At 44.6% G+C, this 27,624-nt stretch overlaps 1 protein-coding gene across 1 annotated transcript; it reads right to left on the reverse strand.

Annotated features, from left to right (window-relative positions):
* Positions 1-192: 192 nt before the first annotated feature.
* On the reverse strand, positions 193-26,473 carry HAO1 (hydroxyacid oxidase 1). The gene is made up of 8 exons (XM_010403022.4): positions 26,310-26,473; positions 19,865-20,016; positions 12,974-13,229; positions 9,927-10,102; positions 9,354-9,445; positions 6,634-6,792; positions 6,289-6,358; positions 193-5,914 (listed from the first exon to the last, which is right to left on the reverse strand). The coding sequence occupies exons 1-8, from the start codon at positions 26,444-26,446 to the stop codon at positions 5,844-5,846; spliced, it is 1,113 nt and encodes a 370-aa protein (XP_010401324.1). The 5' UTR covers positions 26,447-26,473; the 3' UTR covers positions 193-5,843.
* Between the last annotated feature and the right edge of the window lie 1,151 nt (positions 26,474-27,624).

Here is a 27,624-nt window from a genome sequence, read left to right on the forward strand (position 1 = left end):
AACATGCTGAACCAATTTGCTGACCATTCCAAGTAGAGATGTGTACAATACACATCCTGAATTTGTGTGACAGCTCAGTTTATGCCGTGTCACCTTATTGAAGCATCTTCATGCCTTCCTTTGAAGTCTTTGTGACTGTTCTTGGTAATTAGACTCATCTCACATGAAATAAACCTAGCAGTGAATACCTGCTCTGTGGGAACCTTTTTAATGACAACTAAGTGTTTAAAATCCACTACTTCCAGTTCTCCTAAAAGGAAAATCTAATTAAGCACAGTGCACAGAATTGAAGAGGTTAGCATAGCACAAAAAGTGCTTGGGAAAAGTGAACCAAAATCATGTTATGCTATCGAATTTTAGAAAACCAGGGAGAAATAAGAAGTGTTCCATTCCCATACTGCAAAGCCACCACAATCAGATTTTACTTGGCAAAGTGGCGGAGTCTCAGTTGTATAAGGAGCTTCACCTTCAGCAAGGAAAAATACACAGGCTAAAGGCTCTGCTGTGCCCCAGCTCTACCTCTGCTCTGTTCACCTGTGGACCTTCCCCATGGTTGTTGAGTATTTGTGGTGTGCATTGTCCACCCCAGAGTTACCTGCCTTAGAGAGAACAGTGAATTAAGATAGTGGAAGGGAAAGTTAAAGGACTTAGCTGGGGGAATCAGTTTGTTCCTGCATTTTAGAGAGAGAATTTCTCTTCCTCTGCCTGTCAGTTTACCCTTCTGACTCTGTTGAGCAGAGACTGCTGCCTGCACAAAAGCATCTCAACAGGCACAGTGCTGCCTTGACCGTCACTGGAATTTAACAGCTACTGCTGTCATAAAATAATAACCAATATTAATCACTGTCAGTCTAGTTATGTGAATGTCTTCCCCTTGGCTGAATAATCCATCTGTATGCACCTCCCAGCCTTCGACACCATAGAGGTGCCCACTGATTACTCGGTCGGGGTAATTACCTGAGCATCCTGCAGGATTTTGACAGAGGAGATGTATTGATGGTCCCAGGGCAGTCCTACCAGGGTGCTCTCAGACACAATTCATCCTGCCCACCTGAAATGATGACTTAGGAGCTGGAAATCCCTAAGGGGGAATCAGATCTTTGAAGTTCCCCTGGGACAGCCTCTGGGTGTCCCTTGCAGAGCCCCAGGCCCTGGGGAAACACAGGGCTGCCCTCGAGGGTGTTCTTATGTTGGCACATAACCAGCGTACCTATGCAAAGGAAGCAGCTGAGCTACAACACAAAGGCATTTTGCATCTGGAGGACATGTTCTCAGTGCAGCAAAACATCTTTGTTATGAATGTAACATATGTGGTACTCTTCCTCTGTTTGGCAGGAGATAAGAAAAACAGAAGCAATGCAAAAATGAAAACAAAATGAAGCATATAAGCATCGTGAAGCAATTACAGTGCTGCATCTCATTAGGATCTAAATCTGGGATTGCCAGTCTTGTTTTAAAAACAGTTTTGTTCAACACCCAGTGACAGAATTTAAAAGCTGACATATCTTGCTGTAATTGTGGGCCGCAGTCACAGCTGGTGTAAATCAGTATAAACTAATGAAGTCAATGGAGCTTCTCTGATTTACACTAGCTGAGGTTATAGCTCAATAAGGTTAGGCTTGCTTTCTAGGAGTGTTCAAGGAAGCCAACTTCTGTGTGTCCTGTGATGAAGTGGTTATTTATAATGGCCTTCAGTGTGGTTTGGAGCCAAATTTCCACATCAAAAGTAGCTTTATAAGAGATATCCTTACAGTGAGGTTCAGTGCAAAATCATGACTTCAGAAGCCAGCTTTCCTCATGCACTCAAGTATTTGATTTCAGCCTGAAAACCATTTGAGAAGCCAAGAAAAGCAGAGCCATTCCTGCCTACTTCCCCAGCTCTGCTTCATCTTTGAGTCGCCTGCATATCCAGCAGGCCCCGACCTACACTGCCCATTTATCAAGGCGAGTTACTCTAAGTGTCTGTTTATTTATGTTCAGAAATTCCATGTAAGACAGACAAGTTTCATGCTTAACCTGAAAAATTGGGGAGGGGGGTGGAGTTCTAACCAGTTCCAGAGCTATTTGTTTGACTTGGCCACTGGCGAAAATAAAACACAATAACATGTCCCAGAGTCACAGCGAGAGGTGGAGGTCACAAGAAAACAGATCATGTCTTTCACAGCTCCTCAGCTTCAGTGCACTGAATTATGACTCCTATTATTTACTTACTGGATTCTCCACCCTGCTTGCAGGCTCCAAGCATTCGAAAAGCAGCAGGTCTCTGCTTCAAAGGACTGACAGGCAAGTGAGAGAGGAAAATCTGTCCTGAAGCTACAGTAACCTCCTCCTCCACGTTTGATCTGAAAGGTCAGATGTTCTCACAACCCTCGGCTGACTCCTGCCATCTGCTGAGCCACGCCTGCAGTCCTGCACCCCTGTGCTCTCCTCTGCTGAATTAAACTGCCAGACTCTCACAGCAAAGATGTTTCCAGCACAGCCAAACCTGCTACCTGCTCAAGGTGGGTTTTTCAAAAGGATATTGTTTTTTTTCTTAGGAGGGCTTTGCTCCCTGCATGTCCGTCCTCAATGTGATCTGTCAGCTGTCCAGAAAATATCACAGGCTCTTTCACTGACCTTATCACTTTGAAACAGATTGATTTGTTTAGAACTTAGTGCTAAAAATGCATGTTTTGAGTCCAGGTGTTGAGATCCCAAACCAGGGCTGAAGCCTCTCCAAACGTCCTGAGTGGTTTCTATGCATCCTCTGGAGAATGCCACACTCTTCCACACACTCTTCAGTGGGTTTAATCCTTCACTGGCACTAAGCAGACAACTTTGTGGGGATGCTTCCCAAAAGGGAAACTTCTGAACTGCCAGCAGCAGAGAAATCCACACACAGACTGAACATGAAACACCAGTATGTAAGAGCCTGCCTCGCATCTTAACCTCTTGAGAGGTACCACTTTCTCCTAAAAAGCACAGGATCCTCCTCCTCTTTCATACCCTCAAGGTTTTGCTTTTGGTCTCTTCTCTCTTCACAAAACATCTGATAAATGTTTTCTCATTAAGAGCTGCAATCTCCTTTTCCAGGGAAGGTTCCTGGTCCATTTTGGGAGGTGGTTAGAGTACCCCACTCAGATCACTTTCCAGCCTCCCAAACCAGATGGGTTTTTTCTCAGTACCAAGCACACCAGTTGACTGCTGTCTTTCTGGGTACAGAAATATCACTCACTGTTCTACCCTTGCTAGGTTTTTTCTATGTAGACATTTTTTCTCTGTATCTTTGACTTCATATGGAGCCAAGGTCAATACAGAAGATAATTTCACAATTAAACTCACCATGTTTGTTATTTGACATTTGGGTAGGCAGTTACATGAAAGCATCATAAATGCAAAATACTTCTGCTCCCCTCTACTTCTGTGCCTTGACTGTGACTAATTGTTCCTAAGAGTTTGTTGGGTTCACTTGTTGATTAAGACAAATTATTTTCTACTTAACCTATTTTACAAAGACCTATTTTTTTTTGTTATATTACTTATGTTCTTCTCAGAAACACTCTCACAAACCATAGAAAGATCCACTACCACCTGTGTGCTCTGTTTTTTTCTCAGCTCCTCCAGATGAAGCGAGTGTGAAGATAATTTTTTTCTTAGCCTGGACATTGTTTAGCTTTTTAAATGGTTGAGGGCACTCAGTCTTTATGCTTTTTAACCCAAACCAACAGAATTCCTGCCTTTTTAAAATTTAATAATTTCAAAAAGTAGTTCTGTTTGGCTGTCTCAAAATCAAAAGAAATTCTCTTCACTGTGGAATATTTTAAAAACAGAATTCTACCAAATTAATTTACTTTCTGTTAACAGTTTCACAGCCTGTAAGTATTTGGCTCTAATTTTGGTTTTTAATGCTTGTCTAGTCTTACTAGGGTTGAACTGGAAGGCAATCAGACGATTCTCAGATAACAGGCAGGAAAAAACAATGTAAACCCCTTATCCCAGAGGAACTAGAAACAGTGAATTACGCACAAGTAACGAGACCAGTTTCCTCACCATTGGAACTTCTACTGAACCACAGAGTTTCAGAACTTTCCTTGAATCTGATTGGGGCAAAGACAGGAAACTGCATCTTCTGAGCTTTAGAAATAGATCTTAAACACGTAAACATAAGATATTATGCCCCTATCTTTTAAGTAACATTTATATTATCTCAAATAAACAGTCTTGCCGAAGTTAGTCTGTAATTGACATCTGACACAGTCCACATTGCAACAGATATGATAAGTGCAGTAAACAGCAGAAATTATGCTTCTCTGTGCTCTGAGAAACATTCATATTTCCTTGCACAGATAAACTTTATTTTGTTGCTACGCAACTCTCACACAACAGACCACATTCTGCAGTAAATAAGAATACAGCTTTTACAACTGGAGGGCAAGCATGTGGCCTTTTGGGTTTTCTCCCCATTTCAAGTTCCAGCCCCAGCTTTAGTTCACATTATAATATTCCATCATTTCATTACAAAGCTGCCTCTAAAGCTCAGTAAGGGATATTTCAAACCCTGCAAAGCAGGAGAGTCAGAATGCACAAGTCCTTCTGAGGCTGATGGGAAACAAATGGTGGAGCTGGTGACGTCAGTGAAACCATGAAATTAAGGGTTTTTTCTCTTTTCTAGTCTTCTTTAAAAATGAACATTAAATTTTCACAGCATGATATTCAAAACTTGTGTGGTCTCTCCCTGCTCCCTGTAAAACTGCCATACCTGCAAGGGAAGTGAGACAGGTGAAGAGCTACCCTTGGTTTTACCCAAGATGAGAACAGTACATTCTTACCTCCTTTGTTCTTTACAGTTGCAAAATTTCTCCTGAATTCAATGGCTATTTGGATTGTTTAGAGAACAGAGGCACAGATCCTGCGTGTCTCTGCATTCTCATCATAAGCAGAGTGAAGAACACTAAGATTTATCTGACTTGAGGGTGTGCATGGAAACTAAATAGAGCCATTAGGCTCTTCCCAAGTCATGGGTTAATGCCTCAGTTATTCAAGTGTCCCTTTTGTACATGGCTGCAAATTCTACAAACTCTCTCAGGTAGCATCAGTCTTCCCTTGCCACCGTTAGCAAATCAACCCAGGTGAAAAATGTGACTTGGAGCTCCAGGTGGATGCAGGTAGCACAGTTTGGGCTACAGGGATTTGCATTACCTAAGGATCTGACCTACATCCAATGCACATGCATAACAGTTGCCTGATTGCAGAGGGGTTTGTGCTACTTAAACAGCAGAATTTCCTCATTTTTCCCCAATTTTGCTTTGTTCTTTAGTTCCTTACAACAAAGAGCCCCTTGGGCTCCTACAGCCTACGTGCCACAAGCCCAGATGCTTATAAAATCCTGGCACAGAGTCACTAGGGAAAGGACACTCTGTTATAGGAAAGCAAGATTTAATCTCTGCAATCTACAGTCCAGTTTCTCTAAACAGTGAGCAAGAAGTATCTTTTGCATTTTAAATTTCAGCATTTCTGTTTGCTATCAAAGCATTTGTGTTTATAGTTTCATTTTAAAAGCTAAATTAGTCCCAGGCATGGAAATTAATATCAGCATTTTTTGCAAAACACATTGAAGTTTCTACACTGGTCTTGTATAAAGACCCATCTCTAATCACACCTCCCAGTGGAGCAGCTTTCCTTAAGAGCCTGAGAGATTTGGAAACACCTGTAAAATTTACTTCGAGTCCTCTCTTCAACAAGTGACCTCCTACAGAGCAGAGTGTTCCCTCAGTCAGGATTGCAGGATGAGGCCCACAGAGGGAATGCAGTTGGATTTTGTCTGGAAGCACAACAGGCAATGCACAAGGCAAGAGTCTTCAGACCTAAATCTTGGAAAACAATACTTGATGTCTTCGTATCAGTGTCCTGCCAATTTCTTCTACTGTCCGGCATCCTGGAGGAGAAATTGCAGATCAGTTCAAACCCCTGATTTTCCAACCCACTCTAAGCCTTTTCTTTTTCTGCCTCATAAAAATCTACATTCTGTCAGATGAAATCCACCCCTTAGCAACCAAAGATTTGCCCCTACTTTTCGCTGGATTTATTGCTCTCCTTGTGAAAAAAAAAAAAAACCAAATAATTTTTCACTTAATCTACTCAGTTCTCCCTTTATAAGGCAGGGATAACAAGTCCTTTTCCCATTTCTCCACAGACGAACCTGTTTAGATTGCAAACATTCCCCTCATGCAAGTTGCTATAGCATCTTGCCTGGGGCAAATGAAAGCTCTGAGAAAATGTGATTACGGAGAGGAAATGTTGAGGTCCCACCTGTCAGTGCCATTGCCAGGCGAAACTCTTCCTTCAGCATCTGGAGAACTTCTTTTGCTCCTTCTTCACCCTGGGAGATTAGGAGACAATGTGAACTATTACGTGTATGTGTACGTGCGTAGGTACAGACATGTACACGTGTGCCAAGAAAAGTTTTATGCACAAACATAAATCCTGAGTGTTTGTCGTAGCAAATCTTACATCAGATGATCTGGATGCACACAGACACCATCACACACGCTCCTCTGCGCACACAGACACACATGTGTGCATATAATAAGGCTAAACAGTGAGTCTAGGGATCTGAATTTGGATGATCATGCATTTGAGCTTTTCCTAACTTACTTGATAAGCCAATCCCCAGAGAAGAGGTCTCCCAATGAAAACAGCTTTGGCACCAAGAGCCAGTGCCTTGAGAACGTCCGTGCCTTTTCTTACACCACCATCCAGGAACACCTCCACCTTCCCCTCCACAGCCTCCACGATTTCAGGCAAGACATCAATCTAAAAGAGAGAAACCAGAAATACAGCTTGGTTGCTCCTGAAACCCTATTACAAAAACCCTATTTATTTTTTGAATGAGTTCTTACACAGAGGATCCAAGCTTTACAGCAGCATAAGGAGCAGTTGCATGCCTAAATCTATACCCAAATAACACAGCTTTGTATTGACAACCAGCAGTGACTTTGCAGGGGAGAAGGTACATACAAAGGTCAAATTTATTTGGAGAGTCACATAAACAGAATGAGGATCAGCAGGGTCTCACAAAACGGCCATCTGACCCCATGACACATATCTGACACAAGCCAGTATCTGATTTTTATGCAGAATATGAGAAACAGTCAGCACTAAGGAAGCCTTTTGGTGGTGTTACCTCCCAAACTGCCAGTCTTCGCTAGTTTGGGGATGAAATTGAATCACTGTCCCTTTTTAAATAATCATCTTTGCTTCCCTGTTTAAATTTACCATTCATTTATCCTGAGGGCCAGCTTGGGAGCCCAGAGGCAGGCACTGTACCTATAGACAAGGAGTAAGAGAAACACATGCCTGGAGGAACTTCAAGTTGGCTGAAAAATTTTAATTAATGTATTTTCCCTTTGAAAATGCTTCTAATTACAGGAATGACTGTAGAGAAAAACGTCTTAATATAAGAAAAAAATGAACTTTCCTCTAAGTTTTGAGCAAGGTGGGAAATAATTTATTTTAATGCACATGTATGTTGCTTTCACCAAGCTCTGCTCATCCCCTTTCTCTGCTTAACCCCTACACCAGTGATACAAGAAAGGGGGGAAAAGTATTTTTACTGTTCTCAAGTTACAAGTAACCAGGGAATTAATTTCTCTTGCCATGCAAGAGGTCCCAATGAAAGGATGAGCCTCCTGAATTCAAGCCTGGAGCATTAATTACAGGGCAACTTCTCCTATAAGGCCACCTAAATAGTTCTTATTCATGAAAATCAGGAAAGGAACACCACCAGAAGCCAAGTATTAAGGAGACTGGAAACAGTGTGTGGAAGTAAGACAAAAGACACACAAATTCACGTCTTTCAAATACGGATGTAATTCATTTCCTTTCTAATGGATAAAAATGACTAGAAGATGGGGGAAGAAAACTTGAAAGTGCAGTTTGTTTTTAGATTTGGATTAAAATTTTCTTGAAGTTTGGCACTTGCTGTGATTTTCCCCCTCCCTTTGGTTTTGCTCTCTTGCCAAACATATTTTGGATCTATTTCTATATCCAGAGACCACTTTCTACATCCTGACAAACTGTACCAACATTAAAGTGCTCTAATAACTAAAGCATGATGCAAACCATAATTAAAACATAGATTTCCTCAGTGTGTAACTAGACACTAGAAATATTGACCAGCTTGGGTTCAGCTCACGATCTGAAACCCCATGAAATTGAAGCAAATTACTATGTTTCTAAATCAGAAACATTTAACATGATCTGATACAGATACATTATAAAAACAGCATTGTGAAGTGTTGTTCCTTGTACCATAAATCCAGGGAACGCATCAGCTTTAGCAGTTCTCCTCTGCCCTGTGGTGCGGCAAAGGAGTAACCCCGAAAAGGGAGTTCGCATATTTCTGTTCTGCTGCAGCTGTCAAAAATTAATTTGTGTTTCTTGAGCTCTCTCATTCCTCAAAATGATGTTTTTAACATCCTTATACATTGTTGCTGTTGGATTACCTCACACACAGGCTTGCCCAAGAGTTTTAAATACTCTCAGTGAAATTAAGGAATACATTCCCAGGAGGTGACAAGAGGACCTGTTCCCCTCTCCCTTCAGGGAACCATCATGGAAAACAGGAGGTTTTTCATCGAGAACATATTGGAAATACTCAGAGAGGCACAACTGGGCTTTGATTCTCCTCCCTTTCATTCTCTTTTTATTTGTGCAGCTTTCCCACACCAAATGAAGCAAGATGAGTGATGACTGGAATTTTGGGGTTTTTCCTTCATCCTGAGCACATACTTTTTCATTTTCCTTTACTTCTTTCTTTTTTGCCGACCAAGAAATTCTCAAATCCCTTTCACCTTTGGAAAAGGCATGGGGTAGCATGACAAGGAAAAGGAAAAAGGAAAAACTGTAATTTAACCACTCTCTCCCTTTTCCAAAGGTGAAAATATTTGAAAGGAGAAAAATGGAGAGTTTTATTCTGCCTTTAGCTGTTCCTTAACTGTAATTTTTCAGAAGCCCCCAAAGAACATTAAAAGGGAAAACTTACTCTAATACAACCTTCAGTGTGCTGCAAATGGCAAGAAGCGTTTTTCAAAAAGGAATGAGAAAGAAGAAATTAAAGAGGAGACTGGAAAAAATTTCTGAAAGATTTTCCGATTTGAAAGGAAATTTTCCAATTTCCAAGGAAAGGCTGTGTCTAACTCAGAGTACGATGTAACATACATAGAGAAGTGGAGAGAGGTTAAAGCATGGCTTAAAGCATAGAACAGTTACTCCAGGTTTTTCCTCCAGCTTCCACATGTTCAGAGAAAGCAAACAAGAAGCCAAAAGGCAGAGAAAATTAGAGATTACTGGAGTGTATTGGCATCAGGACTTACAGTAGCAGGGACCCCATCAAGCTGTCGTGCTCCGTGATTTGACACCAGGATCCCATTTACCCCAATCTTCACAGCTTCTTTGGCATCATCGTCTAGGAGAAAATCCAAACAGGAAATGCCTTTCCGTAACTGGGGGCTTGCAGACACCCCAATGAGGGAATCACTAAAAAAAACCACTGTCAGCTCATGCAAAGCCACCTTGGGGCTTCAGCCTTCCAAAGCCTCGCCTCAACACAGAAAAAGGTTTTATCTCTAAGTAATAAGAGCAGAAAAGTAGTTTGAAATGTTGGAGCAGAACATTTTATCCCTTTGGATCAGCCACTTCAGTTGCTAGCCTTTATTTTCTCTATTATGTTCCAAAACCCATCAATAAGAAATTCTTTTGCTGAACGATTTTGTCCACTGCAAAATTATTGGCATGATCACATTAATGGTGGTGGTGGTGGTGACAACACCAGGCACTTATTTAAGCAGCTGCTTCCACAAACATCTTCATTGCTGGGTTCCTAAGGGCGCTTGAGGAAGTGACAGCTCTTCCCTCGCCTTTCCCTGGGAAGCAGCAGCGCTACACACCCCTGAGGATCCCTTTCAGCACGATGGGCAGTGAGGTCAGCCCCCGGAGCCACTTGATGTCCTCCCAGTTGACACTGGCATCAATGGCCTCAGCAACGTACACAGCCAGGCCGCTGTTCTCTCCAAAGTCTTTCCCCGAGGAAAATGCCAGGTCATTGCTGGAAAAGTTTCTTAATCTAAAGTGACAAAAGACATAGAAAAATAGTCTGAGAATGATTCACTGTAGCCACGATCAGTCCCAAATGCCAGCATTCAATATACCTGAGTTAAAGCTTTGCTGCACTGCAGGGCAGGAGCAAAACCAGCCGATGCCAGCATGTGAGATCCCAGTCCTCAGTGAGCCAGAAGCTTTGGCTGGCAAAGTGTTTGATAAGCAGCATAAGCATTGGATCTTTAATGTCCCTTCCAACCCAAGCCTTTCTATGTTTCTATGATGGCTTTGTGATAACTTTGGGGCAAATTTCTCTAGCCCAAGATAACAGTCCGACTTCTACAGCAAAAGAAATAGGGTTGGGTTTTGTTGTTTTTCAAATCCAGGGAATTCAGCTATGAGAGGAATAGGGGATTGGGTAGGTAGAAGGGAGAAGGAGGAAATGAAGTTTTCTTAAGCTCCATGAGTTAGATGGATGTGCATGAAGCCTTGCAAAGAATTCAGAATTTTCATCTGTCCAATAAGGCAAACAGCCAGCCTGTCTACCTTGTGTCTCTTTTGTACATTTCCTTGTAAAATGTAGGGAGGAAAGGAAGCTCATGTGAAAACATTAGCTGTTATTTGAGTTTTTCAGCAGCAAAATCTCACAGGTTTTAGCACATCCATGTCCCATGTGAGACCAATTGCCCTGTTCTTCGGAAACTGTGTCCTGTTCCACATTGGGCTATTTAATACTCACATTTCACATTTTGGGAAGTGCATGAGTGTTTTTGCATGGAACCTGGCTGGTTTCACTGCTGATTTCATGCCTGCAACAAGCAGCATTTCACATGGCTTTTCTGTTCAGCTCCAGGCCCAGAAGCAAATGAGAAAGGAGCGGGCTCTCAGCAAGATCCAGCTTTTCAGCTGTTGGTTTGTGGAGGGTGGGGTGCCCAGAGAAAAACAGAACCATGGATAAGATTATATAAATAACTGTTGTTTTTCTTGGCCTGGGAAATGCAGATCAACACTTGGATGAATGTTGCCTTACATACATTTCGGAGCACAATGGCACCTTGTTGTTGCTTTGAAACTTTGTTGAAAACCTGAAGCCAAGAAAAAGTTATCACGTAAATGAGCAGAGCCCTGCGCTAGGAGAGTTTCACCGCGGCCTCTGCAACAAAGCGCTGCCCAGGCGGCGCTCGGGAATCTGCAGTGATTAATTGGAACCTTTAAGGATTACTCCAATTTCATATGATTTCATACGGTTCACTCGAAACCTTGTTATGGTTTGGGCAGGTGGGGTCAAAGTGTTTAAGAAACGCTCTCCCTCTTTCCTCAAATGTCTTTGGGTTATTGGACTCACATTCAAGACCTCCTCAACCCTAGGCCTTAAAATTCTATTGCCCCTAAAAAATAAGCTACTTAAATAATTGTTTGATTTTATTTTTAAGAGTAACAGGTCAGTGTATACTGATAATGCGTCAAACACAGATCTATAGCACGACTACCACACAGGGCATACACATCCCAGTGTGGTATATTTTCATGTTAGGGGCATAAGGGTTTTTTGCTTTCTGGTGCCTTCCTCCTAAAACTGTTCTTCAACACAGAAATCAGGGCAGAGTTGGGGTTGCTCTGTCAACCTTCATCTCTTAGCTTCAAGCACAAGTGCATGGGGGAGAGCCAACACCCCAGGCTCTGGAGGGGATTTTGCCAGAGAGTTAGAGAATGAGATTCACTGCAGAGTCCCAAGGCTCATCTTCCTTTTGAATAGTATGGAAATTAAGAAAAACCTCCAGATGTGATTCTTGCTAAGGGCATGTTACATACAATGTGTATATAGTGTAACACAACAGTCTGGAGACACAGGAAGAGCAATTCAATTCCATTGATAAAACTCAAAACTAGCTTTCACCCAGAACTCACCTCAAAGTTTATCTGCTTCGAAATACATCAAGCTGTCTTTTTTTTTTCTTTCCCTATCCATTTTTGTGTTCATTTGCAAGCTCTAAGTAATTTTAACATGTGCCATGGTAGACTGTGGTTGTTACCAAGCTCTACATGCAAGAATCTCGCAAGATTTTTAACTCCAAGTCCTGGAGTTAAATTATTCTTCCAGGCAGTCCTTGGCTGCTAGAAGTGTGCCAGCACTTCAGCCTATGTTTATCAGGGGGGTCTCTACAGTCTATCAATTTGTATTTACAAAAGGTCAGGCAAATCAGCACCCGTACAACCCCATTGTAAGGTTAAAATTCTGGTTTAACTCTGTTGTAATTTAATTCCTCATTGGCCCTGCAGTGTGGAGGAACTAGAATTAGTGCTGAAGTCAATCACGATGCCACAGATTCTGAGACATAGAAAATGTCCCAAAACACACTTTGGGGTAAAAATTGACATCATGGAGGATTTAGAAAGACTGATACCCATGTGCTTCTGTATTTGAGTAAAAGAAGAGTTGAAGTTGCTCTGAAAGAGGCTCCGCAGTCAGTAGCAACAGGGCTCTGGACCCAGAGCAATGTCATAGGATAACACACAAGGAACCATAACGTCTTTTGGAAGGGAGTTTTGGCCCACAAAGTCCAGGCCACTTTCAGAGCACAGCCAACTCTGCCACTGGATCCCAGTTCAACATCAGTCACTTCGGGCTGTGCACAGCTGAGCTTTGAAGGTAGCCAAGAATACATTAACACATGTATAGAGAAATGCCCCATGTCTCTTACTTCAGCAGCCTCACATTGCCTGGCACAGTACCTTTTAGAGCTTCGTTTTGACCCAAAGCAGATCCCAGCCCAAGCACAGCACGTGATACACACACAGATCCACGGAGCTGTTGCCCAGGACAAACTTCTCCCCCACCAGCCCGGGTGCCCATGGCCCTGGCACAGTCCCACGCCACACCCAGCAGCAGATGTACCTGAGGTGTGGGGGCAGCTGGAACTTGTTGCGCACGTCGGCGACGCGCCGGCCGAGGTACGGGGTGTCCACGGTGACGAAGATTCCTCTGTACCCGGCTCTCTCCGCGCGCCTCACCAGCGACTCCGTGACCTCCCGGTCCTTGTACACGTACAGCTGCAGCCAGCGAAGGCCAGCCGGAGCCGCCTCGGCCACCTCCTCGATGGAAGAGGTGGCCCAGGAGCTCAGCATCATCCCTGTCCCCACGGCCTGGCAGGCTGGAAGAGCACAAATTGATATTCTCTAAACAGGAGCATTCAAATAATGCATTTGAGGCTTCCAACTTTTTGAACATTGCCACATTGCCTCCCAAAAATCGCCCTCCCCAGGCTGACCTCATACAGATACATTTCTATGAATCTATCACTTACTCTTTTCGATATAATCTGTCACTTATTGTAAAATAAAGGAAAACATGCCGTAAAACTCCAAAATATTATAGAAAGCCTTGTTTTCCTTGGTCTACCACAGTAGGCATATTTTTAATGTAAATGGACCTCTGTTTCAAGACGTCATCCCCAGCCCATGGAGGAATTAAAAAGTGGTCTTTATGACAACATTTTATTAAGTAAGGATTACAAACCTCTTGGAGTGGAAACTTATGAACAGCTTATTCAAACAAATTGGTTACACCCTCCCAGGGCCACCAGGCAGTTTTCCCTCACTGGAAATACAGCAGCAATCACCCAAACCACTCTAGTTCGTAGCCATTCCGTTCCTCTCCTTGAAATTACTGGACATAGTTCCCTCTATATCAGGAATGAGCGGGAGGGCTGCGAACCCAGGAATTGCAAAACCCTCCCATCAGATAAGGGAGAAATGTAAATGTTATGGTTCAATCTGCCTTTAGGTATCCATTTCTTTCCATTTTTTCCTTTGATTCCCAAGTCTCTATGGCTGCAAAAGCAAAAATTAAGTTAGGAACTGCACAATAAAACATTTTTGGTGAAGATTTAAATCATGGTGTATCACCATCTCCTTTCAACTTAGCTGCATATGTAGCAATAGAGAAAATAGCGCTTTTCTCTTATTTAAGATTAGATTTAAGCAGTTTGGTTCAATCAGAGTTCAGCCATCCCAAATGGGGTTATGGCATTTTCATGCAAGCATGCTCACAAAATTCCCCTTGCCTCTCCTATAAAGTTCACAGCTCTCTGGTGAAGCACCAGCTCAACACACATAGTTTAGATCTCTCAGGCAAATCCAAAGTTCACAGACAAAATTTTTCAAAGTTTTGGAGATTCCCAGTTCCAGTTTTGGTCGATCTGTACTTGATCTTGATCATTTTAAAGCCTATTTTGACAATTTTCTAGACTTTTAAAACCATGAGATACAGAGGCCTGAAGTGCTGCCAGGTTTGGTTGGGGTTTTTCTTCTACCTCAAATTAGGTTTTTCTAAAAATACACTTCTCACACATTTAGCTGCAGTTAAAGAAAACAGAAGCAATTCATTTCCTCAAACAACCGTATTTTACACTTCACTTTTGGGGTGCTGCAAATGATTTATTATTTCAAATCAGTCCTACTACAGCCACATTCCCACAGGACGCTCTTGCTGCAATACGTGACATTTGCCAGTTTAAGCATCAGATGTTTTTGTAAACCAGCCTTTCCTCATGCCATTTCAGATTGCTTTTAGTTGTTTGTTTTTTGTGGGTTTTTTTTCCCAGGTCTTCTTTTAATCCTGAGCATTGCCCAAAGGACACATTCACCCTTGTACACCCTGCAGGCTCCTGCTGGGGTCCAGGGCAGCGCAGAGAGCACGGCAGGAGCCACACACACGGAGCTGGGGAAGTCCATGGGAACACACAATGGTAAAGAATCTCTTCCTCACATCTAATCCAAACCTGCCCTCTGGCAGTTGGAAGCTATTCCTTCTTGGGGAACGCAACTGAAGTATTTTACATAGCAACAAATGCGACAGGACCCACTTGGGAGCTTCACTGGGGAACAGAGCAGTGACCTTTTTTAGCCCTTTTTTCATCCTGAAGCCTCAGAGTATCCTCCCCCCATCTGATGGGGCATCAGCTCCTTACGTGGTTTGCGAAGGGTATGGAATATGTCCCTGTGGGCAAATCAGAGACAACAGACTTCAGGGAGGACACTGGAGAGGAGCCCAGTTCAAGCTTGCGTATTTTGTCAGGGTTACCTTGTATGGGAATGGGAACTCGCTTTTTTCCTCTAGCTGAGCAAATTCCCATCATTTCCCTTTTAGGGGCATCTCTGAAGCACAGCAGCCAAACTGCCCCACTGCAGGCATGTTTCCCTGAATCCACCAGTGAATCCACTGTCCCCAAGCTAAGGGCCAGAGGACACTCCTTGAGATCAACACGATGTCCTTTTGGCACAGTGGTATTTCTCAGGAGCAGCAGCCGTGTTCTTGGAGCTGCATCTCCCGAGAAACAGAGTTGTTTAAAGAACTTCACGTTACTCTCTTGACAAACCACACTTGGCTGAGAGCTCCCTGTCAGCCTCCCCTTCCTCAGCCCTTACAAAACCCTGCATGCGAGTGGTGTCTGCTGTCCTCTTGTTGACACAACATGTTTTGTCAGCTGTGCAGGAAGGCTGCAGAGGAAGGGACACGTGGCCAAAGCGGATCTGGGATCTGGCTGGCCCACGAGGGATGGCATGCCAGGCTGCCTGGGCACACTTGCAGCACAGAGTCCCCCTGCCACGCCGCTCTCCAGGGGGAATCCAGGCCAGGTCAGCCCAGGCCACATTGTCCCATGTGAATATTGTCCTGTCCATGACTCTGGATTGACATTAATTTTCATACTTCAAAATCAACCTCATCTTTTGATCACCACATAGGTAACAGGTGGGTTCAAAGTCCTGCGGTTTTCACTGAGCACAAAATGTAATAGGTGGCCAAATCCCTCCTTCCCAGTCACAACCATGTCTGATGGGGACAAGAAACCCACATTTCAGTGCTCAGCAGCATCATAGAGAGCAAAAGCACAGTAGCAGCCTGTTAAGAGCCAAAGGAACAAAGGTGTTGCTCCCTCTCTAGTGGGAAAGCCAGAGCTGCCAGAAACTCAACTAAAACGGGGGGGGAAAAAGGCTTTTCAGTGAATACTCCTGTTCTCCATTTGGCAAAGCAAACGGTGCAGTCACGTCGCAGGTGATGGTGAAACACTTCCTGCGTCAGCAGCAGCTTGGGGAGTGGTTTGAGTGCAGCTGCAGAGGGCAAACACAAAAACTTCAGCCCTGAGCTGAAGTCACTGACAGTTCTCAGAAGACCTGGCCAAGAAAACAGTCGGGTTCTCAGCCTGATTTGCAGCCATTGATGGAGAAGTCAGGTATTCCAATGCTGCTTTAGGGTGAAAACACGGGAGTTTGAGGTACTCAGTAAGTGCAATATGGAATAAGCAGGAATATAAACAGAAGAGAAATCTCAATAAAATAATGCTACAAGTCTGTTTATAATCAATTAAGGTAGCAAAAAATTGCTGTTTCTTGCTGTGCAGCTGGATGGTGCACAAGATTTTGAGTCAGTGTACTCGAGGTGGGTCCTGTTGACACGGGGATCATGTTGGTTTGCAAGCACAGCATGAAGTCAGGATGGTAAATGAATGCCTTGGCATGGAACAGTGAATCTTCTGATGGACAAGCAAGAAAAAAAGATCCCATAGAATCAGAAGGGTTCTGTTGAATAGAGAACAACCTTTTGCTCTTTAGTGGCTAAGATTATTCATCGAATTTGGCAAATATTTTTAGTCAAAGAGGTTGAAATTGGAGTGGGAAGGATGAGAAAAAAACACCTAAGTCAAAATGTCATGTGTTGATCTTTTCAAAATGGAAATGTTTTCTCCTGAGCTAACACTTTTGTTTCAAAACAGAACTATAGCTAAAAGCATTAGCCAGTAGGAAAATGAAATAAAACATTGTGTTTTGGATCAAATGAAACATTTCAGTTAATCCAAAACAATTTTCCTCCCAATTTTTCAGTTTCTACTGAACAGAAAATCCATTCTTTGGAAAATTGCCACATACACTGATGAACTACAACGAAAATGCCAGGGAATATACTTGAAGGAAGACCTAGAAAAACTGGGAAAACTGCCAAGGTGCATGAAATTGTTTCAAGGACAAGAGAGCTTTTTCTGTAAGGAAGGACTCCTGCTACATTCAGACATGTCAAAGAAAACTGAGCGGCAACCTTATTGCAGCCTGCATAGACTTTTTAAAAATTCATCTACGATTTTAAAGTCCAGCTAACCCGAGTACAAGTAAATCCAACACCTGGATTTGAGGCTGTGCAAGGTTTGACCATGACTGCAGTTGATTCTGATCAGAGTGGGGTTACTTAACCTTTGGAATAACTTACATTGTGTTGGCTGGCCTGTCACCAGCAACTCTTAAAACTACAAATGGATGTCTTTCCCAGGAAAGATCCTTTACTCATGCAAAAGAAGTGTCCATGAAGGGGTGTCTAAGGTGAGAACAGCCCCTGCCCTGTTCCAGGAAGGTGCACACTCCTCTCCACCAGCTTGGTTGCTGCGGGAGAGCATCCTTCAGGAAGCAGCAGCCCCCAAAAGGCTGACAAGCCCCAGAGCAAGGGGGTTGTGAGCACAGGGAGTTCTAAGGGACACCATGACATGCCCTTGCTCCTAGAGGGGACATCCACCCTACAACACGTGAGCAAACCTGCCAGGAGAGCAGAGCAGTTCCAAGCAAGACACTGTTGCTCAAGGAAGTTCCTCTGTGGGATCAGGCATTGTTCTCAAAACACCAGAAGTTAAGAGAAGGAGCTGTCATTGCTCTCTTCACCACCCTGCTCTGCAGGGCAGCGTGGTGTGAACCAGGATTATCTCTTGGGGTTCCAGCCCAGCCAGGCAGATTCGTGGCACACAGGGATGCTCCTCTGGGAGCTGTTCTGCCCCCAACACGAGCCAGGGCACAGGCTGAGAAGGGGCAGGACTCAGACCATGCTGTGCTTCTCAAGGATCACGACCACAGCAGAGACACCACCTCATACAGTGCTTCCTGCACACCTGAGCCAAAGAAATTCAGGCTTACGGAGCACGCCAGGCTTTGCAGAAGCCACAGGACTATGGATCAGACTTCCTTGGCTTGTGCAAACTGGTGTGGCTGAAGCAGAAGTTGAATTAAAGCAACCAACAGTTTGCTCACTTAAAGTCTGTGCTACCTCTGGAATAGAAGTTGGATGTGGCAAACCCCCTGATCCCGAGTGTCCCAAGTTTCAGGGAACCTTTAAGCCAAATGTGTACTTTACAGCTAACTCCTGTCATCTTATAAGGTCAAACCAAAAGCTTGGCACTGAGTGCCCCGCTCCACCTCTAACAGCACAAAACCAAAGTCATTTTTTTCTCCCCCCAAATGCCAATGGAATATAAAGTGTGTGATTTTAATACTGCTCTCCTTTGAAAGCATTGAAAAATTCACCAGCTCCAATGGATGTTTTTTACTGGACTGCACATTCTAACTGGTGCCAGTACACCGAGCTGTCCTACCTAGCTTGAAAACCCAGGAACACTAAATGTAATAATCATGTGTTAAAGTTTGAAAATGTAAGTGCACAAAAATCAGGAAATTCCAGAATTAAGTTATTACCACAACCATAACTCAGCCCTGGTACTCAGCCTTATTGTACCACTCAACTTTGCATGCCACTGTAGATTTATGCCTTAAAATGTGGCCAGGCTGCAGCATCAGTGGGAACTCTTGCTAAGAAACATTCTGAATTTGGTGTGTTTCAAATCTCGCTCTCACCATTGCAATAATGTGTTTGCACTTAACAGGGTAATGCTTCAGAGTTTCCTCCCAGCACAACCTGGCCCAGAACTGATCCGCGAGAGTTGCCAAAGGATGGGACAGCACCAAGGCCTCCCCCGGCCCTTCCCACACCGATTCGAGGTGCTGGAGCGCCATCGTGTGGAGCACCCTGGCACTTACAAATAGGCAAAAAAGCGTCAGCTGTCTGATAAAGCTCTTAGGAAGGGAGAAAACGTGGCCCCAAACATACTGTAAAGTTGGAGAGATGTGTTTTTCCAAGCTAGCTCTGGAGATGTGCTGTAACCCATCCCCGTGCACATCACAGCGATGAGAACTGAGAGCAGCTCCCACTGCAGGGCTGAGAATTCAACTCGCTTCACACCAGTACCTGCTGCATTGGGCATGTAAATGCTGTTAGATGAATAAGCCAACCATGCACAGGATTATTTTTTTTTAAAATATCACCTATTTAGGGTTTGTATCCTTCTTCTTTCAGTGCTGGAGCACTGAAATGCACAGCCCAGACCTCTTCCTCAGATTTGGTGCCATTCTGCAGCTTGAGTTAAAGGGGTAGGAGACAGTTCCCCATCTGAATTCTGGTTAATATCCTTCGAAGCAGCAGCCTCTGTGCTGGCAACATCTTTGTGCAGCTTCTAGCCCAGAGGGGCCCTTATCTCACTGCCTCCCTGGGATGCTCTCAAAGAATCCTCTCTTCAAAGCAAGGATTTTTCTCAGGCAAACAAAGGCCTCGGAATTTTTAGAGTCAATTCTCTAATAGGAAGACTGTTGCTGTGACATGTTTATAGTTATATAGAATGTATGGGTAGGTAGATAGATGTTTTCAATTTTCTATGTGACAAATTATTCCCCTCTTCCATACTTTGATTCCCACCCCTGTTTCATGGAGAGAGAAACCACGCTCAGACAAGTGAAATGGTAAAAAACAAACCCAAGAATCAACCTGATTACTCCGAGCAGCAACTCAAACTCCCCCCAGGAGCAAGAAACCAAGCTGGGATGCCCAGGCAGCAGGCACAGCGCTGCCCTGTCCCTCTCCACGCCCTGCAGGGGGACGTGGCTGGGCTCACGCCCTGCAGGGGGACGTGGCTGGGCTCACCCCTGGCGGTCGCCGTCTCTCCGTGCGGATGAGCCATGCGCTGCATCGCGGTGGCGGCGACGCACACGGGCATGGTGACCCTCTGCCCCAGAACAGAGGTGGACAGGTCCATCACCGACACGTCCCTGAGCACCCGGGGGTACAGCTTCCACCTGGAACACACACGAATAAACTGAGTTTCAAACGGCTGCAGCAGGGGCAGAATTTACAGTTCCCAGTAGGCAAGAGCAGGTTTTCTTGCTGTGAACGTGGTGAAAGCTGTGCTGGGGCTGGAACAGAATCCCACTGTGTGATCCAGAGCTGCAGCAAAACCCCTGCAGGGCACAAAATCTGGAGGGAGCAGGCAAGGAGGGGCCAAAGAGCAGGGAGGGTGAGGGAGGCAAAGACCCCCGGGAACATTATTGGCTGGTATTATTTGAAAGGAAAGACAGGAGCTGTAAAACAGTAAGGTTCATGGTGAGCTTCAGCCCCCTGAAAGCCTCGGGGCAGAACTGAGGGACAGACACTGTGTGCAAATAGGAAAAGTCATCAGCTACCCTCAGTTATTCCTTCGATGGACTAGGGAACCAAAAGACACGGGATTCTTGGATAACACAAGCCTGGCCTGCATGCTTGGAGCTCCCTTTCCCAAAGCAGGGCAAACTGAACCACACTTAATCTGAAATTACAGTTTACTGCAGCCAGGCTGGACACCACATGTCTGCACACACAGAAATTTATCTTATTTTTTCTCCCCCCACAAAACAGCATCACAAGATCATGATCCCTATCATGGGATCAACTGGGCACCATAACACCCAAGCCTTTATGAAGGGGGTTGCATTCCTGGGGATACCTGTGCCGTGGGACTTTTCCCCACCATCCAGGTGTTGTCACAGCACTGCCACCACTAGAAGCCACAAGAGGGGGTGCAATACCTGGGGCTGGCTCTTGTGAGCTCAGCCAGGCCAAAGCCTCACTGCAAGCACCAACCTCTCACTGAGGCCTGCCTCCCTCCCTCCAAAAGGGCTCCCATGGCTCCTGAACTGTAATTACAGAGAAGAACTAAAAATGTGTGGTCTAATACTGCTGAACCTGAGCAACTGCTCAGCCCCAGAATGCTCAAGACTGATAATATAATTACCAGCACAGAGGTAGAACCAGGGCCACTGCTACCCTCCGACAGGGAGTAGGGGTGAGATTGAGCTTGTGTATTAAAATAACAATTCAGGGAAAGAAAGACAAATTCTCTGTTTTATAGAAAGATCAAGAGACATTTCCCCAAGAAGCCTGGGGCAGAGCCAGGACGAGACCCACCTTTCCGAAGGCCTGGCGCCATGCCAGCTCTCCAGGCAGTGCTCCCCAGGGAGGAGAAGGACAGTTATGATGCTTGGAAGGAGATGTGTGGCTGTGGAAGTCAGCTGTGCTGCTCAGTGCCAAGACACACACGGCAAGAACATCTCCTCACACTTGTTTTCATGCCATTGTAACAGTTTGTTATTTTTCAGGGGAGGATGGGCTGAGGGTGGGACAAAGAAAACATGACTTCTTTCTCCCCCTTTTCTTCCTAATCCTCATTCTGAAGGCTTCCACTCTGCTCTGAGGCATCTTTCCCCAGCAAACAAAGAAAACAAAAATCCCTCTGTAACCTTGCCAATTAATACAGTCAAACCCAAAAGCATAAAGGCTGTGGAGCATCTCCCTCTTCCCCAGGCTCCTGGTTTCTCTGACCCGTCAGATTGTTACCTGCCACTGCCATGTCACAGCCAACCTGTGAGGGTCCGTCCTGAGGTACAACATCCCTGTGGTGCTTTTAGCTGGGAAAAGAGACAGGAAGAGGCAAAATATTCCCAGCAGTGCCTGCAAGAAAAATGATGCAGTCCCAAGCAGAGATACCTTATCAGGTCACATCCTCTCAATCAACATCCAGTCAGTGCTCCTGACCCAGGATTGACTGGTCCCACTACCTGAGTATCATCCTCTTTTAATAAAACCTGATCTTGCTTTGGAAACTCGAGTGTTTCCAGCTTGAGCTTGACAGACTTTGAAGCCAGGCATTTTCTGGATGAGCCATAGGGAAATGCCTTTATCAGCAGCAAGGAAACCCCACGGGCAGCGTTTCCCTGTCACCAGGGCACGCGTTCATTCGGCTGCCACACAGCACCTGCTTCCTCCAAGTCTTTCAGTGAAACATTTCCTGCATATTTTGGAAAAAACTTGGAATTTTTTTTATTTTAATTCATCATCTCATCACCCACATCTTTTTCCAGCCAAGTCCACGCTTGCGTGCTGCAATCAGCAGCTGAGAGTGAGTGCATCCTTCTTCCCAGCTGGAAGTGGGAGATGCCGCAGTGGGGAAGGCAGCGAGCACTCCCAATTTAGGCAACTTCAGCTAAAAGCTGTTTTGAAGGAAGGATTAAAGGAAAGAAAGGGGGATTAATCTTTTGGGTTTTTTTCCTTTTTTCTCCATGCTTAAAAAAATTTCTGATTGGAAATTATCTTGCAGTGGGATAAGAGGGAAGCACTGGCTGCTTTCAGCTGGGAAAAACACTAAAGTTTTCAAACTGCACCACATTTTCAAGCAGCTTTTCTTGTTCCTCTCTTGAATCCCCTTGTGCTGCAGGGCAAGCAGCACATTTGGGAAAAGACACACTGATCAGGCAATCCATCCAAACCCCAACCCAGTTTGCTGGCCCTCTCCCCTACAGCTCCACTTCCCTTCAGAAGGGGCAGGGGCTGGTGCTGTGCCAGGCTAAGCAAGAGCTGCTTTTCCTTGAGGAAAAGTGATCTTCCCTCCCAGGATGTCTTGCCATCCACACTCTTTTCGCAGTACCCTGCTAATCCGAGGTGAAAGACATCACAACAACGTAACGAAATTATTTTTCCAAGCATTCCTTTCCTTTTCTCGCCCACAGCTTTCCAGGTTGTCTGACCCAGTCCCACTCCCAGCCTTGCTTTTTAAACCAATATTTAAATTAATTCTGTGGCCATTTTAATGCCTTTAATTGCTACAAGGTAACACCACATTTGCAGAAAGCCTGTGCTGATGCTGGCACTGCTGAAGCAGCAGCTGCTGTGCCTTGCACACGACACAACAAGGCAGCTTCTCCCAAGGCCTCTGGGAATTCTGTGGCTAAGCACGTCAGGGCGGATTAGCAGGAGCCTGTTCCTACACACACCGATGTCCCCCTTCCCTGGTGTGCCAAGAGGGGAGACTCCAGATTGATTTCCTGAATGCCATCGAGCTAAAGGCATCCCAACCTTGTCACAAAAATCTGTTCTCCATTCAGGCCCCTCAGTTCTGTGACAACTCGAGAGGGGATTTCAGTGCCAGACAGGGCTGGGAGGACACTCAGCATTCCGGGATGCAGAGCAAACCCAAGGTGAAAGCAGTCAGACACCACAGGGAATGACATATGCTCTGACATCCCAAATCATCTCTTCTGGCCTTAATGCCTCACTTCTGCCAGGGCCATTTGAGAACCATGAATAAGAAATACTCATCCAGCCTCAGCAGGAACATACTGATGTCAACACCCGAGTGCTGGTTCTTTTCTCAGTCCTAGAAGAACTGGGAGCTGGGGGAGAGTTGCTGCACCTGGTGTTAAACTCATTTTAAACACTGTCCTTGTGGAGACAGTTTATACCCTGGTATCTGAAGATCAAAAGGCCAAGACATTCATTTTATAATCCAATTAGTATGAATTGTGCTGCTCCAAAAATGGCATGGGGTGTTCCAAAGATACTGTAGGATCCAGCAACACAACCATCCACTGGGGTTAGTTTTTAGTAACAACAATAATATTAGTCCTCAATAAGATCATCTATTTATTTCTCCAGAAATGAAACCATTTGCTTGCCAAAAAAACAAAAATAAAGGACTCAGGACTCACAGATGAGCCCAGCACTGGTTTTCCTCCCTCACACCTCACCTGAATAATCCTGCACCACACAAAGGTACAGGCTAAAAATTCCTGCTTCTGGTTCAGTTTTGTGCTTTCTCTGCCATTTAAACTTATACATATATAAATACTTAAAAATGGCAAATTTTTAAAATCAAACTGAACCCTGCAACTAAGCTTCTGACAGGGGAAATCAATGGGAAATGAAGCTGAACATATTCCTACCTTTCACAAAATTATCTGACTTGGTGATCTTTGTGCCTCGGGGGTGTAAAGTCCATCTGACTTTATATTTACGCACAAGCTGCACTCAGGAACAGGCAGAAACACCAGGACTGTGTGAGGGTCAGAGTAACAGCTGGGCTGTGCTTCTCCCCAACAGCATCCAAGGGAAAAAGAAAGGTTTTTCCAAGTCCCTTACATCAACCAGATCTTATAAACCAAAATATTGTCAAATCTTTATAGCAGGTTCTGGCTTTTAGAGATGTATTCCAAGGAAGCCATTGCAAACATGGTCTAATGACTGTTAATGGCAGGATCCCACGTGCTGAGAAAATGGGATCTTGTTTTATTTCAGATAAATATAAAAAGAGAGGGGGAGCAAAGACAGAAACACCCCCTAGCCCCTTCATCCCCACACTGCGGAGGGGCAGGAACCCAACACAGAGGGACTTCCAGCCACACCAAAATTTCATTGATTTCTTCTAATGTCTCAGGCCATTCAAGGCACTGCTAAATGAACATCTCCTCCAGTTCCAGGCTGCTTGCAAATGCCAGTTCTGAACACCTAAAACTGGAGGTTTTTATTGAAAATCTGATGGAAGATGCAGGAAAGATGAGGTAAGCCTGAACCCCACAGGCAACCAGCCCGATGTGAGGAGGTCTCTTATCAGAGCAGTCCATCCCTGTGGTGGGAAACAGCTTCAGAGCAGAGCTGCCCTTATCTCCCAGCCAACACCCAGCTCTGCTGATGGCAGCACAGCAAGGGACATGCCCAGCTCTTTGTTAGCCTGTCTCTGGCAGCTTTAGATCCAACCTCATCATGGTTAGTTCCAGCAGTTACAAGTAAAACGTTCACTGCTCCGCAGTTTATTGCCTGCAAGCATTTCCTTGGAGTGTCCTTTCCTTAATGTCTCATTTTGGTTTTATGAGGGCAAGTAGCATCAGAGCATCTGGAAGCATTAAAAAAGATACAATAAAAAGAGGTGAGCACTACTCCAACCCCTCCTGCTCCTATCTACTCCTCAGGGCAAGCTTTTGGCTTGTGTTTGAGCAGGGAATGGCAGCTTCTGCATGGAGCTCGGAGGTCTGGAATAAGCAGCGGAGGTGAGTTGTCTTCTCTTGACATTATAAAGCTTTTCTATGTGCATCCTTAAAATTAAGGTTCTGGGCCCATTTCTGCAATCTGACCTTTGAGATCCTGCTAAATGAATAATCACTGAGTTTTCTACAGCCTTCAACTTGCATGAGATTTCCAGCTGAATAGCCGATAGCCTATGAAAAAGCAACTGGAGCACTGAGTAGGATTGCTGCTCTGTAGCAGAAAAGCAAAGCAGGGAAGGAGAAAGACTAAAGATAAAATGGGAAAAATCGTGGTTTGGTTTGTTAGACTCAGAGGAATTAAAGACAAAGCCTTTGCAAAGACAAGTGCGGGGGGTTAAATGTCTGCACCAACACAGCCCTGAAGGAAGGAGACATCAGCAGCTGTTTGAGCAGCTCCATCGGGCTCAGCTGGGCTGAGGGGAGCAGCTTCCAGTTGCCTCCTTCCCTCTGCCCTGCTCAGGGACATTTGGGAGTAGGAAACCAACTGATGTGATGTGAGTTGTGACACTTCTAATGAATCCCACAGCAAATGCCAACTGACTGTGCTGACCTTGTCCTTCTGAGGCTAAGGGTGACCTGAGCCCAGGTTTTGACAACAGTTCAGGGGGTCAGTCTAAATCAAAACTGGTTTAGAACAGTTCCCAGCATTTACAGTTTCTACTGGTGAAGGGCTGACCTCCTGCTGGAAACCCCCTGAGCACAGCTGGGCCACCCAGGACTGAGCCCTGGCTTTCCTGGCTCGCCCCAGAGCTGGGAAATGCAACTCCTTCCTGCAGGGCCCTGCAGCTCTCATCTGGGAAGGCCACGGAACGTTTAGGAGAAATAAGGAAAAGGCAAAACTGACTCAGGACCTAAAAAGTAAAACCCCACCACAAGAACCCCTTGCTGGCACCATAACCCAAAATGTTGAAATTTCAGTTTCATTGGCTGATTAAATATTGGAGCTGAAGGACTCTGGAGAGAGTTTCTGTTAACAAAAGAACCCAAATGCAGGCAAAGCTAAAAAGGTGCTAATGGATTTTAGGGACTGCTTTTTGACAGAAAATGTTCAGTGGAGGAGTGAAAGGGGAGAGAGTTGTCCTGAAAATCAGTTCTTTGAGAGTCTTTTTGCTAAAATAGAAAGAAGTTGCAGAAAATTTGAGTTTCGTTCACACAGGAAAGTCTAAAATTGCACCACATCTACCAATAAAGCAGAACTGACACCCCCTGCCTCCCGCCCCAGCCTTCAATCATCCTCCTACCTGGAAAACGCTGCGACATTATCTGCCAGGGTTTCCTGGTCATCCGCTCCGGATTGGTAATAATCGTACACGGACTTGGGCAGAAAGGTTTTAGCATACTCCTCAAAATCTGCAATGCATGCTGGCTTGCCAGACATGTTTGCAGATCTCACTGGGCTAGTTTATTCCCACCTCCCACTCTTTTAAACTCTGGAGTTTTGCCTGTAAATCATTAATATGGGACCTCATCAGGACTCAACTTAACTTTTCCCCCCCCCCCCCCCCCCCCCCCCCCAAAAAAAAAAAAAATACACCAACTTGTGTCATACTGGACTTCAGCACCACCTTTTAGTTCATGTGGTCAAGGCCAACCTAGGACATAACAGAATAAAATATGGTAAAAAGAGAGAAAATGAGTAAGCAAGGAAAGAAATATGTAGTTAAACCTGCAATAACAGGAATGTACATTCCCCTCTGTCATCCAAAATATCCAGGAGACTGAAAGCAGAAAGAGTTTGCTTACACCCAAAAAGCAAAATCTTGATTTAGATGATTTCTAAAAGCAGGTCCCAGCCTGGACATTTAGGGTAACACCTAACACAGGTGAGACTGCAGTTATTTCCACTAAAATCCTGGACACCGAGGCTAGTTGCAGGGACCCAGCTGCCAGAGATCCTTGGGCAAACGGCTCCTGATTTTCAGGTAATTCCAGCTCCAGAACCCAGAGAGCTCTCGTTATTCTTAAAATGTTAAGGAGTCAGATGCACTCACCAGCTGGAAATAAAATCATCTTGTCCAAAAGATGACCTTCATCCAAAGTGTAACAGACTTAGTTAACACTTCTTGATTTCCACTCGTTTTCAATTTTAAAAAATATGCAGAGTTTGCAACAGGTTTACAGTAATTGCTTGACAGGGAGAACTTAAGAGTATATCACCTGTGTATAATTCAGTTTTCCAGCTGCAGACTGCACATTAATATCAATTTACACACAATTACACCACAAGGCATTTGTCACATATCAGTGTCAGAAACAATTCAAATGCAAACTGCTTTAACCTTGGCATTTCACCGCGCTCGCAGCAAAAAGCTGGGGACATGTCTGCTTGCATTTATTTAAAGTTTGCATCATCTGTGCTAAAAACAGGTATTTATCCTGGAGCCTGAGACAGAAAGTGCTGCATGATAGCTGAACATTTTAATATGTGCAGCTGAACTCAACCTTCATGAACTCAAAGGGTTTTCATGTTGGGAGGTTGCAAATATTTCTGGAGGCAACAATAGCGTTGCACCACTGTTCCCCTCTCCCTGTTCTATAGTGTCTGTATTCTTCAAA

Source organism: Corvus cornix, chromosome 3 (assembly GCF_000738735.6).
Source record: "Corvus cornix cornix isolate S_Up_H32 chromosome 3, ASM73873v5, whole genome shotgun sequence".
NCBI classification, from domain to species: Eukaryota; Metazoa; Chordata; class Aves; order Passeriformes; family Corvidae; genus Corvus; species Corvus cornix.